This window comes from Coregonus clupeaformis, chromosome 9, assembly GCF_020615455.1.
Source record: "Coregonus clupeaformis isolate EN_2021a chromosome 9, ASM2061545v1, whole genome shotgun sequence".
In the NCBI taxonomy this organism is placed as follows: Eukaryota; Metazoa; Chordata; class Actinopteri; order Salmoniformes; family Salmonidae; genus Coregonus; species Coregonus clupeaformis.
The window spans coordinates 24,690,650-24,709,623 of NC_059200.1; the positions used below are offsets into that span (position 1 = coordinate 24,690,650).

The following is an 18,974-nucleotide window of genomic DNA, read 5'->3' on the forward strand; positions in this document are numbered from 1 at the left end:
TCATACATTGTGCCCCTTGCCTGAGACGATGGAAGTTCAATATGTAGCTAGATGTAGCAGGCTACATGTTAACTAGCTGGCTCATCGTTGCCCATGAAAGGAAGTTAGGCTAGCGAGCAAGCATTTTAGCCAGGTAACTAGGATAACAAAAACTAAAAGCGTGTACTGCATGACAGAGTCATAGACTGTTTCGACAACATGAAAGAGAGGAGGATGGCATTGGCATTTCTCTACAAGTAGGGTGAGTCAACATGTTTTTTCTACTTGCACTCATGCACACACACACACACGCACACACACACACACACACACACAGAAATCAGTACCATGGACAGCCACATCATATTTAGCTTACATATATTGGACTAAATCGTTTTTGGTATCTTTTACAGTGAGGGAAAAAAGTATTTGATCCCCTGCTGATTTTGTACGTTTGCCCACTGACAAAGACATGATCAGTCTATAATTTTAATGGTAGGTTTATTTGAACAGTGAGAGACAGAATAACAACAAAAACATCCAGAAAAACGCATGTCAAAAATTTTATAAATTGATTTGCATTTTAATGAGGGAAATAAGTATTTTACCCCCTCAATCAGAAAGATTTCTGGCTCCCAGGTGTCTTTTATACAGGTAACGAGCTGAGATTAGGAGCACACTCTTAAAGGGAGTGCTCCTAATCTCAGCTTGTTACCTGTATAAAAGACACCTGTCCACAGACACAATCAATCAATCAGATTCCAAACTCTCCACCATGGCCAAGACCAAAGAGCTCTCCAAGGATGTCAGGGACAAGATTGTAGACCTACACAAGGCTGGAATGGGCTACAAGACCATCGCCAAGCAGCTTGGTGAGAAGGTGACAACAGTTGGTGTGATTATTCGCAAATGGAAGAAACACAAAAGACCTGTCAATCTCCCTCGGCCTGGGGCTCCATGCAAGATCTTACCTCGTGGAGTTGCAATGATCATGAGAACGGTGAGGAATCAGCCCAGAACTACACGGGAGGATCTTGTCAATGATCTCAAGGCAGCTGGGACCATAGTCACCAAGAAAACAATTGGTAACACACTACACTGTGAAGGACTGAAATCCTGGAGCGCCTGCAAGGTCACCCTGCTCAAGAAAGCACATATACAGGCCCGTCTGAAGTTTGCCAATGAACATCTGAATGATTCAGAGGAGAATTGGGTGAAAGTGTTGTGGTCAGATGAGACCAAAATGGAGCTCTTTGGCATCAACTCAACTCGCCATGTTTGGAGGAGGAGGAATGCTGCCTATGACCCCAAGAACACCATCCCCACCGTCAAACATGGAGGTGGAAACATTATGCTTTGGGGGTGGTTTTCTGCTAAGGGGACAGGACAACTTCACCGCATCAAAGGGATGATGGACGGGGCCATGTACCGTCAAATCTTGGGTGAGAACCTCCTTCCCTCAGCCAGGGCATTGAAAATGGGTCGTGGATGGGTATTCCAGCATGACAATGACCCAAAACACACGGCCAAGGCAACAAAGGAGTGGCTCAAGAAGAAGCACATTAAGGTCCTGGAGTGGCCTGGCCAGTCTCCAGACCTTAATCCCATAGAAAATCTGTGGAGGGAGCTGAAGGTTTGAGTTGCCAAACGTCAGCCTCGAAACCTTAATGACTTGGAGAAGATCTGCAAAGAGGAGTGGGACAAAATCCCTCCTGAGATGTGTGCAAACCTGGTGGCCAACTACAAGAAACGTCTGACCTCTGTGATTACCAACAAGGGTTTTTCCACCAAGTACTAAGTCATGTTTTGCAGAGGGGTCAAATACTTATTTCCCTCATTAAAATGCAAATCAATTTATAACATTTTTGACATGCATTTTTCTGGATTTTTTTGTTGTTATTCTGTCTCTCACTGTTCAAATAAACCTACCATTAAAATGATAGACTGATCATGTCTTTGTCAGTGGGCAAACGTACAAAATCAGCAGGGGATCAAATACTTTTTTCCCTCACTGTAGTTATCACTGTATTAGACTAAGCATAGGTGATTTGATGATGTTGAAATGGTGCTGTAGTAGTGGAGGCAGCTCCTGTTTTCTTTGCGACTTGCAGTAGCCTAACTCTCTGTGGTTCTAAATCAATAGTTTTTTAGCAGTCCGAAAATGTTGGAAACATTAACTTGCTTGACCATACTGTAGGCCATCTAACTGTTTGTTATAACTTAATTCTGAGAACTTAATTCTGAGAACAAAAATGTTATTTAATTGGTTTACTTTAAAGAAAGTGGAGGATGGTTAGTGGAATTATAGAAAAGATAAGGTAAGGATAAGAATAAAGGACTGAAACAGAAACAGAAACACAAAGGACTGGAAAGTAAATGGTCTTAGCTCTGCTTCGAGAGGTTATTGTTTGTGCAAAGTTTTGTCCAATGTGAAAATGAATCAGCCCCAGAATATACAATGTCATCATAGCTTGGCATAATAACATTTTCTTTCTCATTCTGGAATAAAATCAAGGGTTATTGTTGGTAGCTATCACTCCTCAGATAGAAAAACCAATAGCATGCAACCCTGTTATAATCCAGCATGTGTTGTGTTTTTCATATTACAGATGGACGTTTGTTTTATTTGAGCTTTACTGTTCTACCGCCCATCTATTTATAGGCCAACCCCAGCATGGTGAGGCTGTAAATACTTTGGCAACACGGCTGTGCTGGGCAGACAGAATGAAAATGAGGAGGAGAGGAGAAGCGGGGAGGGTGTGAGAAGGAGATAGCAGATGAAAGAAAGAGGGAGAGAGAGAGAGATAGGGATGAAATCTAAGTGATGAAATCCACCACGTCAACAACAAGTCAAAACTCTTTATATATTCCCACCCAAATTTCCAAAACTTCAAATGATAAATATATATGCATTATTATTATTATTATTTATTTATTTTATACATGGGGGGGGGGGTTGGGGGTGGAGTTACACCTAATTTCTACATAATTTCCTCATTGCAATAGTGATCAGTGCTGATTATGAGGTCATGTGGGTGCAGGCGTTGGGTTTAGTTGCGGCACAGGCTCTTAGTGTAAACCCTTTACGATTCCCATCAGCACTTTAATTAATCTACTTCCCACATTTCTAAGCTGCTTACGGATTTCTCCACCGTCGGTATCATACCAACATGGTACATCAGAGGAGGGGGGGGAAACTCCAGGAGATGAGAAGACATGCATGTGGTCTATGGAGAAAAAGTCTGTAATCATGAACGGTGTAATCACCAATGTACTGTGGTTGCTAATATGAAGCTTGAGTGGGATGACATATTTCAGCCTGGTCTCATAGACTAGACGCAAGATAGTAAATGTAAATCCAGGACACTCAAATTAACCTTAAACCTTTTAGCTAACCCTTACCCTAACCTTAACCCTTTAGCCTAACTCCTAAACTTAACCTTAACCCTAACCCTTAACCCTAACCCTAACCCCTAGCCTATCTAACATTAGCCAGCTAGCTAACGTTAGCCTCCTAGCTAGAATTCGTATAATGCAAACGTCTAGCAACCCAAAGGTTTCAAGATCGAATCTCATCACGGACAACTTTAGCATTTTAGCTAATAACCAATTCCTAAACTTAACCCTAACCTTAACCCTAACCCCTAACCCTAACCTCTAGCCTAGCTAACGTCAGCCAGCTAGCTAACGTTAGCCACCTAGCTAGAATTCTTATAACGCGAACATCTAGCAACCCAAAGGTTGCAAGATCGAATCTCATCGCTGACAACTTTAGCAACTTTGCAACTACTTAGCATGTTAGCAAACCCTTCCACTAACCCTAACCTTAGCCCTTTTAGCTAACCCTTCCCCTAACCCTAACTATAACCATAACCCTAAACCCTAGCCTAGCTAATGTTAGGCAGCTAGCTAACATTAGCCACCTAGCTAGAATTTGTTGCGTATCATACGTTTTGCAAATTCGTAACATATTGTACGTTTTACGATTTGTAGCATATTGTACGTTTTGCAAATTCTGAAATGGGTGATGGACATACACAAATTAATACATACGTAACGTAACATATCATACTAAATTGAGTGTCTCAGATTTACATACAGAAGAATACGAAATGCTTTGAGACCAGGTTGCACATTTATGACTGTACTCAGAGCCATATACACTGAGTGTACAAAACATTAAGAACATTAAGAACACCTTTCCATGACATAGACTGACCAGGTGAATCCAGGTGAAAGCTATGATCCCTTATTGATGTCACTTGTTAAATCCACTTCAATCAGTGTAGATGAATGGAAGGAGACAGGTTAAAGAAGGATTTTTATGTCTTGAGACAATTGATACATGGATTGTGTGTGTGCCATTCAGAGGGTGAATGGGCAAGACAAAAGATGTAAGTGCCTTTGAACGGGGTATGGTAGTAGGTGCCAGGCGGACCGATTTGAGTGTGTCAAGAACTGCAACACTGCTGGGTTTTTCACGCTCAACAGTTTCCCGTGTGTATCAAGAATGATCCACCACCCAAAGGACATCCAGCCAACTTGACACAATTGTGGGAAGCACTGGGGTCAACATGGACCAGCATCCCTGTGGAACGCTTTCGAAACCTTGTAGAGTCCATGCCCTGACCAATTGAGGCTGTTCTGAGGGCAAAAGGGCGTGCAACTAAATATTAGGAAAGTGTTCCTTATGTTTTGTACACTCAGTGCCTTCTGAAAATATTCACACCCCTTGACTTTTTCCAACTTTTGTTGTGTTACAGCCTGAATTTAAAATTGGTTTTATGTTACTGGCCTACACAAAATACCCCATAATGTCAAAGTGGAACTATGTTTTTAGACATTTTTACGAATTCAAAAATATTCCAAAACATGCATCCTGTTTGCAATAAGGCACTGAAGTAAAACTTCAAAAAGTGTGACAAAGAAATTAACTTTATTTCCTGAATACAAAGCGTTATGTTTGGGGCAAATCCAACACAACACATCGCTGAGTACCACTCTTCGTATTTTCAAGCATGGTGGTGGCTGCATCATGTTATGGGTATGGTTGTCATCAGCAAAGAATAGGGAGTGTTTTAGGATAAAAAGAAACGGAATACAGCTAAGCACAGGCAAAATCCTAGAGGGAAACTTTTTTATATTTTTTATTTTTCACCTTTATTTAACCAGGTAAGCCAGTTGAGAACAAGTTCTCATTTACAACTGCGACCTGGCCAAGATAAAGCAAAGCAGTGCGATAAAAACAACAACACAGAGTTACATATGGGGTAAAAAAACATAAAGTCCAAAAATACAACAGAAAATATATATACAGTGTGTGCAAATGTAGCAAGTTATGGAGGTAAGGCAATAAATAGGCTATAGCGCAAAATAATTACAATTAGTATTAACACTGGAATGCTACTAGATGTGCAAGAGATTATGTGCAAATAGAGATACTGGGGTGCAAAAGAGCAAAATAAATAACAATATAGGGATGAGGTAGTTGGGTGGGCTAATTTCAGATGGGCTGTGTACAGGTGCAGTGATCGGTAAGGTGCTCTGACAACTGATGCTTAAAGTTAGTGAGGGAGATAAGAGTCTCCAGCTTCAGAGATTTTTGCAATTCATTCCAGTCATTGGCAGCAGAGAACTGGAAGGAATGGCGGCCAAAGGAGGTGTTGGCTTTGGGAATGACCAGTGAGATATACCTGCTGGAGCGCAGACTATGGGTGGGTGCTGCTATGGTGACCAATGAGCTAAGATAAGGTGGGGATTTGCCTAGCAGTGATTTATAGATGACCTGGAGCCAGTGGTTTGATGACGAACATGTAGTGAGGACCAGCCAACAAGAGCGTACACGTCACAGTGGTGGGTAGTGTATGGGGCTTTGGAGACAAAACGGATGGCACTGTGATAGACTACATCCAATTTGCTGAGTAGAGTGTTGGAGGCTATTTTGTAAATGACATCGCCGAAGTCAAGGATCGGTAGGATAGTCAGTTTTACGAGGGCATGTTTGGCAGCATGAGTGAAGGAGGCTTTGTTGCGAAATAGGAAGCCGATTCTAGATTTAACTTTGGATTGGAGATTCTTAATGTGAGTCTGGAAGGAGAGTTTACAGTCTAACCAGACACCTAGGTATTTGTAGTTGTCCACATACTCTAGGTCAGACCCGTCGAGAGTGGTGATTCTAGTCGGGTGGCCGGGTGCCAGCAGCGTTCGATTGAAGAGCATGCATTTAGTTTTACTAGTGTTTAAGAGCAGTTGGAGGCTACTGAAGGAGTGTTGTATGGCATTGAAGCTCGTTTGGAGGTTTGTTAACACAGTGTCCAATGAAGGGCCAGATGTATACAAAATGGTGTCGTCTGCGTAGAGGTGGATCTGAGAGTCACCAGCAGCAAGAGCGACATCATTGATATACACAGAGAAAAGAGTCGGCCCAAGAATTGAACCCTGTGGCACCCCCATAGAGACTGCCATAGGTCCAGACAACAGGCCCTCCGATTTGACACATTGAACTCTATCTGAGAAGTAGTTGGTTAACCAGGCGAGGCAGTCATTTGAGAAACCAAGGCTATTTAGTCTGCCAATAAGAATGCAGTGGTTGACAGAGTCGAAAGCCTTGGCCAGGTCGATGAAGACGGCTGCACAGTACTGTCTATTATCGATCGCGGTTATAATATCATTTAGGACCTTGAGCGTGGCTGAAGTGCACCCATGACCAGCTCGGAAACCGGATTGCATAGCGGAGAAGGTACGGTGGGATTCGAAATGGTCGGTGATCTGTTTGTTAACTTGGCTTTCAAATACTTTCGAAAGGCAGGGCAGGATGGATATAGGTCTGTAACAGTTTGGATCTAGAGTGTCACCCCCTTTGAAGAGTGGGATGACCGCGGCAGCTTTCCAATCTCTGGGGATCTCAGACGTTATGAAAGAGAGGTTGAACAGGCTAGTAATAGGGGTTGCGACAATTTCGGCGGCTAGTTTTAGAAAGAAAGGGTCCAGATTGTCTAGCCCAGCTGATTTGTAGGGGTCCAGATTTTGCAGCTCTTTCAGAACATCAGCTGTCTGAAATTGTGTGAAGGAGAAGCGGGGGGATGGCATGGGCAAGTTGCAGCGGAGGGTGCAGAGCTGGTGGCCGGGGTAGTGGTAGCCAGGTGGAAAGCATGGCCAGCCGTAGCAAAATGCTTGTTGAAATTCTCGATTATTGTAGATTTATCGGTGGTGATAGTGTTTCCTAGCCTCAGTGCAGTGGGCAGCTGGGAGGAAGTGCTCTTATTCTCCATGGACTTTACAGTGTCCCAAAACTTTTTGGAGTTAGTGCTACAGGATGCAAATTTCTGTTTGAAAAAAGTTAGCCTTTGCTTTCCTGACTGCTTGTGTATATTGGTTCCTAACTTCCCTGAAAAGTTGCATATCGCGGGGCTATTTGATGCTAATGCAGTACGCCACAGGATGTTTTTGTGCTGGTCAAGGGCAGTCAAGTCTGAGGAGAACCAGGGGCTATATCTGTTCTTAGTTCTGTATTTTTTGAATGGGGCATGTTTATTTAAGATTGAGAGGAAATTACTTTTAAAGAACAACCAGGCATCCTCTACTGCCGGAATGAGATCTATATCCATCCAGGATACCTGGGCCAGGTCAATTAGGAAGGCCTGCTCGCTAAAGTGTTTTAGGGAGCGTTTGACAGTGATGAGGGGTGGTCGTTTGACCGCGGACCCGTTACGGACGCAGGCAATAAGGCAGTGATCGTTGAGATCCTGGTTGAAGACAGCGGAGGTGTATTTAGAGGGTAAGTTAGTCAGGATGATATCTATGAGGATGATGAGGATGATTGTCTCCTGAGTGGCGCAGTGGTCTAAGGCACTGCATTGCAGTGTTAACTGTGCCACTAGAGATCCTGGTTCGAATCCAGGCTCTGTCGCAGCCGGCCGCGACCGGGAGACTCATGGGCGGCGCACAATTGGCCCAGCGTCGTCCAGGGTAGGGGAGGGAATGGCCGGCAGGGATGTAGCTCAGTTGATAGAGCATGGCGTTTGCAACGCCAGGGTTGTGGGTTTGATTCCCACGGGGGGCCAGTATAAAAAAAAGATGTATTCACTAACTGTAAGTCGCTCTGGATAAGAGCGTCTGCTAAATGACTAAAATGTAAATGTATGAGGGTACCCATGTTTATGGATTTAGAGTTGTACCTGGTAGGTTCGTTGATAATTTGTGTGAGAATGAGGGCATCTAGTTTGGATTGTAGGATGGCTGGGGTGTTAAGCATATCCCAATTTAGGTCACCAAGCAGTACGAACTCTGAGGATAAATGGGGGGCAATCAATTCACATATGGTGTCCAGGGCACAGCTGGGGGCTGAGGGGGGTCTGTAGCAAGTGGCAACAGTGAGAGACTTATTTCTGGAAAGGTGGATTTTTAGAAGTAGAAGCTCAAACTGTTTGGGCACAGACCTGGATAGTATGATAGAGCTCTGCAGGCTATCTCTACAGTAGATTGCAACTCCACCCCCTTTGGCAGTTCTATCTAGACGGAAAATGTTGTAGTTGGGGATGGAAATTTCAGAATTTTTGGTGGCCTTCCTAAGCCAGGATTCAGACACTGCTAGAACATCAGGGTTGGCGGAGTGTGCTAACGCAGTGAATAACTCAAACTTAGGAAGTAGACTTCTGATATTTACATGCAAGAAACCAAGACTTTTGCGATTATAGAAGTCAGCAAATGATAGCGCCTGGGGAGTAGGAGTGATACTGAGGGCTGCAGGGCCTGGGTTAGCCTCTACATCACCGGAGGAACAGAGGAGGACTAGAATAAGGATACGGCTAAAGGCTTTAAGAACTGGTCTTCTAGTGCGTTGGGTACATAGAATAAAGGGGGCAGATTTTCGGGCGTTGTAGAAAAGATTCAGGGCATTATGTATAGACAAGGGTATGGAAGGATATGAGTAAAGTGGAGGTAAACCTAAGCGTTGGGTAACAATGAAAGAGATAGCATCACTGGAGGCACCAATTGAGTCGGTCTCCGCGTGTATGGGGGGTGGGACAAAGGAGCTATCTAAGGCAGGTTTAGCTGGGTTGGGGGATCTACAGTGAAATAGTACAATTAGAAATAACCTAAACAACAATAAGCTAACCATATTGACAAGGGAGAGAGGCATAAAGCAATCACAGGTGTAATTTGAGAGAGCTAAGACAACAGCTGGTAATGACGACACAGTTTGGGCTGAGGCTAAACATAAACAGGATGCAGTACCATAAAAAGGAACAGTCCAGCAGACATCAGCTGTATAGCTGAGTTATCATAAGGTCCGGTGAACAGCAATAGGATAGTTCGGAGGTAGTTCGGGGGCTGCTAAAGCACTAGCGAGCAAGAGGCCAGGCTAGCGTGTGCTAGCGGGCCGGGGCTAGCAGATGGAATCTTCGTGGTCGACGTCGTAACGGGAAGCCTGTTGTAACCACATCAGACGATTTCGTCGGCAGACCAGTCGTGTAGGATCGGCGGGGCTCCGTGTCAACACTAGGTGGTCCCGTCCGGTTGACAGAGAGGTAGATAGCCGGGAGATGGGAGATGGGCCTAGCTCAGGATGATTAGCCAGACCACAACATCCATTTTGTTGCAGCTAGCTGGTAGCGATGAATCCGGAGTTAAAGGTCCAGTGATTCAGTGATTCCGGCAGAAAAACGGATATGTTCTGGGTCGATAACGCGCTGTGCAGACAGTGCAGACTGGCCGAATAATAGTCCAGACTATAGCTGGCTGGTAGGTGGAGCAGGCCACGGACAATGGTGAAAAAACGCTAACGGTAGCTGAGAACAAGTAGCTAGTTAGCTGGCTACTCCCGTCCAGTAGACCTAGAGGTAGATAGCCGGGTTATGAGCCTGGCTCTAGGCTAGCTCGAGGCTAACTGGTGCTTGAATCGGGGGCAGTGGTGATTAGCCAAACAGCAACATCCATTCGGTTGCGGCTAGCTAGTTACGATCCGGTGATTAATGTCCAGTGATTAAATTATTCCGCCAGAAAAATCCAATGTTCTGGGTGAAATACCGCTAACTCTGGCTAATAGCAAGTAGCTATATAAGGTCCCACAGTTGACAGTACATGTCAGAGCAAAAACCAAGCCATAAGATCGAAGGAATTGTCCATAGAGCTCAGATACAGGATTGTGTCGAAGCACAAATCTGGGGAAGGGTACCAAAAAATGTCTGCATCATTGAAGGTCCCCAAGAACACAGTGCCCTCCATCAATATTAAGTGGAAGAAGTTTGGAACCACCAAGACTCTTCATAGAGCTGGCCGCCCGGCCAAACTGAACAATCGGGGGAGAAGGGCCTTGGTCAGGGACGTGACCAAGAACCCGATGGTCACTCTGACAGAGCTCCAGAGTTCCTCTGTGGAGAAGGGAGAACCTTCCAGAAGGACAACCATCTCTGCAGCACCACCAATCAGGCCTTTATGGTAGAGTGGCCAGACGGAAGGCACTCCTCAGTAAAAGGCACATGACAGCCCGCTTGGAGTTTGCCAAAAGGCACCTGAAGACTCTCAGACCATGAGAAAAATGACTCTCTGGTCGGATGAAACCAAGATTGAACTCTTTGGCCTGAATGCCAAGCATCACGTCTGGAGGAAACCTGGGACCATCCCTACGGTGAAGCATGGTAGTGGCAGCATCATGCTGTGGGGATGTTTTTCAGCGGCAGGGACTGGGAGTAGTCAGCATCGAGGGAAAGATGAACGGCGCAAAGTACAGAGAGATCCTTGATGAAAATCTGCTCCAGAGTGCTCAGGACCTCAGACTTGGGCGAAGGTTCACCTTCCAGCAGAACAACGACCCTAAGCACACAGCCACGACAACGCAGGAGTGGCTTCGGGACAAGTCTCTAAATGTCCTTGAGTGGTCCAGCCAGAGCCGGACTTGAACCCGATCAAATATCTCTGGAGAGACCTGAAAATAGCTGTGCAGCGACATTCCCCATCCAACCTGAAAGAGCTTGTGAGGATCTACAGAGAATAATGGGAGAAACTCACCAAATACAGGTGTGCCAAGCTTGTAGCGTCATACCCAAGAAGATTCGAGGCTGTAATCGCTGCCAAAGGTGCTTCAACAAAGGACTGAGGAAAGGGTCTGAATACTTACTGTATGTAAATGTGATGTTTCAGTTTGTAATTTTTTATACATTTGCACAAATTTCTAAAAACCTGTCTTTGCTTTGTCATTATGGGGTATTGTGTGTAGATTGATGAGGGGGGGGGGGGGGGAACAATTTAATCCATTTTAGAAAAAGGCTGTAACGTAAAAAATTTTGGAAAAAGTCAAGGGGTCTGAATACTTTACGAATGCACTGTATATACCGGTAATCATACCATTATATGACAAGTGGTTGAATTAAATCAGGTAGATACATTTTTTAAATTGTTGCTAAACAGACTTTTACAAAATGTCCTTATTATACAACCAGTATACAACCTAACCATGACGTCAAAAGGACATAGTAAAAGACATAATTGCAACCAGTTTTGGCCCTGGGTGTATATGACTCTGACTGTGCAGTGTTGACCTATCTTTCAAATCAAAGATGTTTCTACTAGTCTTTAAAGCCTACAGAAGCACATACTATTCTCTCATAAGGGCTCCTGTTCTGAGATGGATCTACATGTAATGAAGTCAGACTTGACTTTTACCTCATCAGCATTATTTTGTCCCTGAAGATAAAGTGAGTCATTTTTTGCGTAACCGTCAGGGAGTCAGTTGGGGGAAATCATTCATAAGAAATGATCAGGAGTGGGTTTCTGGATGAGGAGTTAGCCGGAGGAGAATCATGGGACTGAGGCAACACTTCATCATGATTAAAAAAATAAGAGCTAGCTACTTCTCAGAGGAAGTGATGAGACCAGACCAGACATGTTCAAACTGAGATCCTGCTTATTTCTAGTCTCTCTCTCTCTCTCTCTCTCTCTCGCTCTCTCTCTCTCTCTCTCTCTCTCTCTCTCTCTCTCTCTCTCTCACACACACACACACACCACACACACACACACACACCACACACACCACACACACACACACACACAGATACACACACACAAACATACACACACGCACACACACGCACCACACACACACACACACACACACACACACACACACACACACACACACACACACACACACACACACACACACACACACACACACACACACACACACCACACACACACACACACACACAGTTAAACACACACACTACTGTTACATCATGGTCTCTCCTGACGCTGTGACTCAAGCCAAGGTGACGGATGCTATGGTCCCGTGGTGATGATGTCATCTGTTTTTCCCCGCCAGGAGACACTCCTACCGGACGGGCCAGGACATAGAGAACTGTGGCACGTGTAGAGACTGTGCGTGCATCATATACAGGTATGACATGGCTTTAGAGTGTTTGTGTCTGCATGTGTGTTGTGAGTGTGCATGTGCGCATGATAGTGCACATGTATTAACTAGGGATATGTGTGTCCTTTATGCAGGATGTATGTGTCCTACAGTAACGTATGGTTCACTGTCACTTCAAATCTCGTCCCTATTGGCTCGGCAGGATTACGACATCCATGAGGCAGTCTCTGTGATTATCAAGCAATGGCATGCAACCCTTAGGATATAGTCTATTCATCCGACACTTTCAAGTCAAAGGTGTGAAAATTGCTGCAGGTTAGTTCACTGAGCCCAGTGAGGGGGATTTGTGAAGGCGGGCATTCCACACTCACACACATTCACACGTTCACTGACACAAAAATGCATAAGACTCTTAAAAAGATCGAGACACACACAAACACACACACACACAGGAAAAGACACAGATACTGCTTAACCACCCCGCTGCTATTTGAAATGTGAATTGAAATCAATCAATTAACAAACAGGATTTCACAGTTTACAGTAAGATGAATAAAAGCCAGGCAAGCACTGGAGGATTACTATAAAATGGAAATCCATGTCTCTTAGTTGTAAATGTCAAAATCATGAGAACAGAACACAGGAGCAGTGGAGAGAGAGAGGAGAGGGAGAGAGAGAGAGAGAAAGAGAGAGAGAGCGAGAGAGAGAGAGAGAGAGAGAGAGAGAGAGAGAGAGAGAGAGAGAGAGAGAGAGAGAGAGAGAGAGAGAGAGGGAGAGAAGGAGAGAGAGAGAGAGAGAGAGAGAGAGAGAGAGAGAGAGAGAGAGAGAGAGAGAGAGAGAGAGAGAGAGAGAGAGAGAGAGAGAGAAATAAATAAAACTGTGGAAGTTGGGCCTGCCAGGTCCCTGCTGAGATCTAAGAGAAACAGAGCGAGAGAGGGAGTGAGAGAGGGAGCGAGAGAGAGAGGGAGCGAGAGAGGGAGCGAGAGAGAGAGGGAGCGAGAGAGAGAGAGCGAGAGAGGGAGCGAGAGAGAGAGGGAGAGAAAGAGAGAGGGGGAGAGAGAGAGAGAGAGAGAGAGAGAGAGAGAGAGAGAGAGAGAGAGAGAGAGAGAGAGAGAGAGAGAGAGAGAGAGAGAGAGAGAGAGAGAGAGAGAGAGAGAAATAAATAAAACTGTGGAAGTTGGGCCTGCCAGGTCCCTGCTGAGATCTAAGAGAAACAGAGCGAGAGAGGGAGTGAGAGAGGGAGGGAGAGAGAGGGAGTGAGAGAGGGAGCGAGAGAGAGAGAGGGAGAGAGAGGGAGAGAGAGAGAGGGAGTGAGAGAGGGAGCGAGAGAGATAGAGAGAGAGAGAGAGAGGGAGCGAGAGAGAGAGAGGGAGCGAGAGAGAGAGCGAGAGAGAGAGAGAGAGAGAGAGAGAGAGAGAGGAGAGAGAGGGAGGGAGAGAGAAAGAAAGAAAGAGAGAGCGACAGAGAGAGAAAAGCCTGAGAGCGAGAGAGAGTTTGCGAGAGAGAGAGTGTGTGGGAGAGAGAGAGAGAGCAGGAGACAGAGAAAGAGTGAGAGAGAAAGAGTGCGGGAGAGCGAGAGAGCAGGAGAGAGAGAAAGAGAGCGAGAGAGTGGGAGAAGAAGAGAGAAGTCATGAAGAATTGAGACAGGCATAGTATCCTCTGCAGGTAACCCAGGCTGGTATCTCTCTATACTAGTTAATGTCGCTGTTACACACGGTCATATTGTTTTCTGGTCAAAAGAACACGTGTCACTATAGTGTCCTGTCTAGGACGTAGCATTCGCCTCTGCTCAGCTTGACGTGGATTTCACAGGCGGAGATTTCCTTTTCTTTGAAGCTTAGTTGAGCATGGTCTGGCAGGGGATGGAAAGAGGTGGAGAAAAAGAGAGGTGAGAAAGAAGGATAAGAAGACAGACTTGAAAGACTCACAGGTTCTTGTTCTTCTAATTGTTTGATTGAATATCAAAACTTATTATTTTACCTTTCAGTTTGTGTGCCAAGTGTTTCAGTAAAGTTTGATCCGTGTAAATCGGTTGGTGTGTTTGATGTTTATCGATTTTGAACATTAATATGTTTTTTAACTCTCGTTTTTTTATCAAAGGTTGTGTAACTGTATTAACCCCCCAGCACCACAGACTTCCCACAATCAAACCCTAGTCCTGGACGAAAAGCATTCTCAATGGAATCTCCATAGTGTTTTTAGTCAAGGACTAGGCTTAATCTGTGTCAGGGAAACTGGCCCATAATGTTTGACCTTTTTCAGTGACAGAACATAACATACTGTATCCTCATGAAAATATATGTCCATGGTTACCATTTCTCATATCACGCTCTCATCTTCACCCTTTGAAGACCAACACTTCCCTCCATGGAATCAGAATACAGCTCCACCCTCTGTCCCACACTCCTCCACATGCTCCTTCGTGCCAATGCATCCCCTCCAATGGCTCATATTGTGCAATCTATTCCAGACTTTATTACAGCTCTAAGGTGTACCTTGTAGGATCTTAATTTTACCTATATTGTCACAGCATAATAATCCTGCAGCAACAGGATTTGAATGTTTAGTCCTTAATGTTGCTTGATCGGTGGTTAGGCTATTAGCTGGCCAAAAGTAGGCTAAATGAAAATTGCAATTTACATAAACCTGTGTTACATTTATGTAAATCGCGAAGCTCATCTGCATTTCCTGCGGTACAGAAAAATTATCAGCAACAAAAGAGTGATCAAATTAAGATCCTATATCTGTATATCTAGTCAGATAGTTTCACTTTATGCAGCTCAATACTGCACTCTCCAACCCAGCAGGCAAAATGTTGTCATAAAAGACGTCAGACTGATGTCATTGCAACCAGTTTTGCCCACTGGGAATGGCTCTAAGATAAATGTTTGACAGTAGGCTTAATATACAGACATAAACCTTTGTTCTTGTCAAGGCGTCAGTGTAATGCGGTAGGATGAAGTCAGGCGCAGGACACAGAGCTAATCGGAAAAAGTACTTTACTCGTAGGTATCTTAATGAACATACCTCCACGCAGGGAGGAACAAACCCGCTCACATACGACAACCAAAACATGAACAAACACGCACAACACACAGTGTGAGCCAGAGGGTTAAATAGGGAAGACATAATTACATGATGGGAAACAGGTGAGACCAATACAGACAAAACAAGTCGAACATAGAAACATGGATCGGTAGCAGCTAGTACTCCGGTGACGACGAACGCCGAAGCCTGCCCGAGCAAGGAGGAGTGGCAGCCTCAGCTGAATTCGTGACAGTTCTTCAGTTTCCTCCGAACATTTCCTTTTAAAACTTACTTGAAAATGAAAACTTCAAGCAATGCAAATGTAGACACGATTGCACTAAAATGTAACATAGTTACAAATTGCACTGCAGCTTGCCAAATAAATGCTCCATTTGTTTCCAGTGTTTTTCCTCTAAAGCTGGTATCTGTAAAAGTAGAGGAACGCTTGTATCTGATGTTATTTATCCAGCACCCGTGCCACATTAACTGCCTATTAATATGCAAATATCATTGTGAGGCGTGCAGGAGCGTTAATTAGTGAGCAGCGTTTGGAATATAAAAGTCCTTCCTATTATGCATTTTGCTAATGGCATATTTATGGAATAAAGCTTGAGTTCTAACAGGGAACTCTTGTGCTTGGAGCCCTATAGGGTTTACAGGGACAGCAGTCTAATCAGATCACTGGCCAAACCTCTGTCTCTTCCTCACAAGATATTGTTTAATGATGCACCTTTCTTGAGGAAGCCGATAGGGCCCTAGACTATGATGAATTAGTTTAATGCATGGAGAAAAAAATGAAGCCACTGTGGATTATGAGTTTTGAATTACTGTGAGTGGCTGCTAAGAGTTTATGGTTTGCGAGGGCAATCCTTCATATCATACTCGGTGAACTGCAGAAAAGTGCTATAGAATGGCTGCTGAGGGTGCGTTTTTCCTCATGTTTTGCTTGCGCGGTTATCATTCAGTGGTGCTCATATACTGTTTGATATCAATGGCTTTTATTCAGGTTCGTAGATCATCCCATGTGAACCTTTGACCTCAAATTAGTCTCAAATGATTCAGAGCTTGCCGACAAACCCGTCGCCCCGCTTGAAGTGTAGAGTGACTTGCGACTGCAGAAGAGTATACCAGTCCCAGCTGGGTCTGTGGGGCAACTGAAGGAGGGGAGGGTAGAGTAGAGGGTTGAGTCACTGGAGCAAGGGTGAACTCCCAATGATCCATCTCATGGGCTTGAGATGAACGTCCCCTGACAGCGCCTATCAACTCATCGCTCTCCTACTCTCCACACACACATCATGACTCAGCACTTTCCCGCAGCAGAACTCCACTGACACAACACTGGGTGACAGTACTGGACTCGCCCACACTATACACCAATGCACCAGAGGAGAGGAGAGGAAAGGAGAGGAGAGGATACCTGGGCAAGGCAGAGGAGGGGAGAGGAGAGGAGAGGAGAGGAGAGGAGAGGAGAGGAGAGGAGAGGAGAGGAGAGGAGAGGAGAGGAGAGGAGAGGAGAGGAGAGGAGAGGAGAGGAGAGGAGACCTGGGCGAGGCAGAGGAGTAGCGAGACTGCATGTTGGAAGAAGAAGAGGTGACTCTCCCTGCATCTCAATGTCTCTTTCACTCTCTCTCCCCCCTCTCTCTCTCTCTCTCTCTCTCTCTCTCTCTCTCTCTCTCTCTCTCTCTCTCTCTCTCTCTCCCTCTCTCCTTTCTCCTCTCTCTCTCCTCTCTCTCCTCTCTCTCCTCTCTCTGTCTCCTCTATCCTCTCTCTCTCTCCTCTATCTCTCTCTCCTCTCTCTCCTCTCTATTTCCCCTCTCTCTCTCTCTCTCTCTCTCTCTCTCTCTCTCTCTCTCTCTCTCTCTCTCTCTCTCCCCCCCCTCTCTCTTTCTCTCCCTCTCTCTCTCGCTCCCTCTCGCTCTCTCTCTCTCGCTCCCCTCTCTCTCGCTCCCTCTCTCGCTCCCTCTCTCTCTCGCTCCCTCTCTCACTCCCTCTCTCGCTCTGTTTCTCTTAGATCTCAGCAGGGACCTGGCAGGCCCAACTTCCACAGTTTTATTTATTTCTCTCTCTCTCTCTCTCTCTCTCTCTCTCTCTCTCTCTCTCTCTCTCTCTCTCTCTCTCTCTCTCTCTCTCTCTCTCTCTCTCTCTCTCTCTCTCTCTCTCGCTCTCTCTCTTCTCTCTCCTCTCCCTCTCTTTTTCTGCTGCTTTTTCGATCTCTTTTCTCAACTCCTGACTGCAGTGTGCCACGGTGAAATATTTATCTGCATTAAATATTAATCAATGTGTTAAAATATTTTTTAAAGTGATAATAGAGTTAAAGGGACAAAACGTCTCTCCTTAAGACCCATCTGGTCGGTGTGTGAAGGATCGGAGCCAGAGGGCTGGACTGGGCTGGACTGAGCTGTCCTTGCGACTGAGCGTGCTACGCTCTCTGCATGTTTAAAAACCTTAGAAGGATGACAGGAATTGATAGACTTTAGCTGAATTAAATGCATTTTTTAAAAGGACATGACTCACTCAAAGCATCAAGGTCCCGGTTCCTTGCCAGTTCCTGTGCTGTAAGTATTAGCAAAAGGGCACGCTGCGCACTGTGCGGGGGTTAAAAGATAAAAATGGGAACATTCCCTCCAAAAAGATGCAATGTGTGTGTGAGAGAGCAGTACAGAATCTAGTAGAAACAAAGCACAGCATCTCCTTCTGTCACTCAAGGGACATCAGCTGTGGTGAAAGGGCCCCCTTTCCAGTGGCAACCCAACCTATTTTGAGCCCCACCTGTTTTGACCCCCACCTGTAAAAAATAAATAATCATAATAATAAAAAAAGTTGGCCTGTTTTGCATGTAATTCTGGCATTAATTACATTATATATTTTTTTCTCATAAAAACATGGTATTTTTCTTTGGGTAATGCAGCTCTAAAATGCAGCTGTTTCAGAATAGCTCAGTGCTTTCTGTGGTGGAGGGGCAGCCAGCGAAAGCACAGAGCATACGTGATTGGCTCAGGGTTCTGTCACTCATGGGGACACTACGTCACCGCAGAATCTACGGGAGAACTAGGCAGTTCAAGCCCCCCTGGGTTGCTACAATAGAATTAAAGTGGAAATGCCCGTCAAAGAAGGCTCAAGATCATTGGCCACAGATAAAATGATTATATCTCCCGTACCTTTGATTGGACTGATCATGTCAATATCATACATTCAAAATCTTAGCTAGCAATCATCATCATGAATCACGTCGACAATCTACTGGCAAATCCTTTTCAATCATTGTCATATGAAGATCAATTATAGAGAAAACGTCTCGGTGCTCATCGGCCATTTTACTGTATGCGTCGCAAAGCAATCACTATTTTGCTCCCTCTGCCTGCTATTTGGTGGAGAGGGTGTGTGGTCCAAGTCTGAGTTTAAGGATTTAAAACATCTGTCTGAAATGGTCTCAAAACATGAGAATTGTGCATCACAAGTAGACAACGCTGTTAAACTGGGATTACTGGGGAAATCAAACATTGTGGCTCAGTTAGACACCACATACAGACAAGTCATGACCTTTACAACCAACAGACGGAGGAGAGTAGGTACGTGCTTGCCAGAATTATAGCGTGTA

At 44.9% G+C, this 18,974-nt stretch overlaps 1 protein-coding gene across 1 annotated transcript in view; it reads left to right on the forward strand.

The window, feature by feature from the left end:
• LOC121573518 (mucin-5AC) overlaps positions 1–18,974 on the forward strand; it is a 47,974-nt gene that overhangs the window by 2,659 nt on the left and 26,341 nt on the right. The window contains exon 2 of the mRNA XM_041885570.1: positions 12,302–12,376. Coding sequence (XP_041741504.1) covers positions 12,302–12,376 — 75 coding nt within the window. The remainder of the gene's footprint in view (positions 1–12,301; positions 12,377–18,974) is intronic.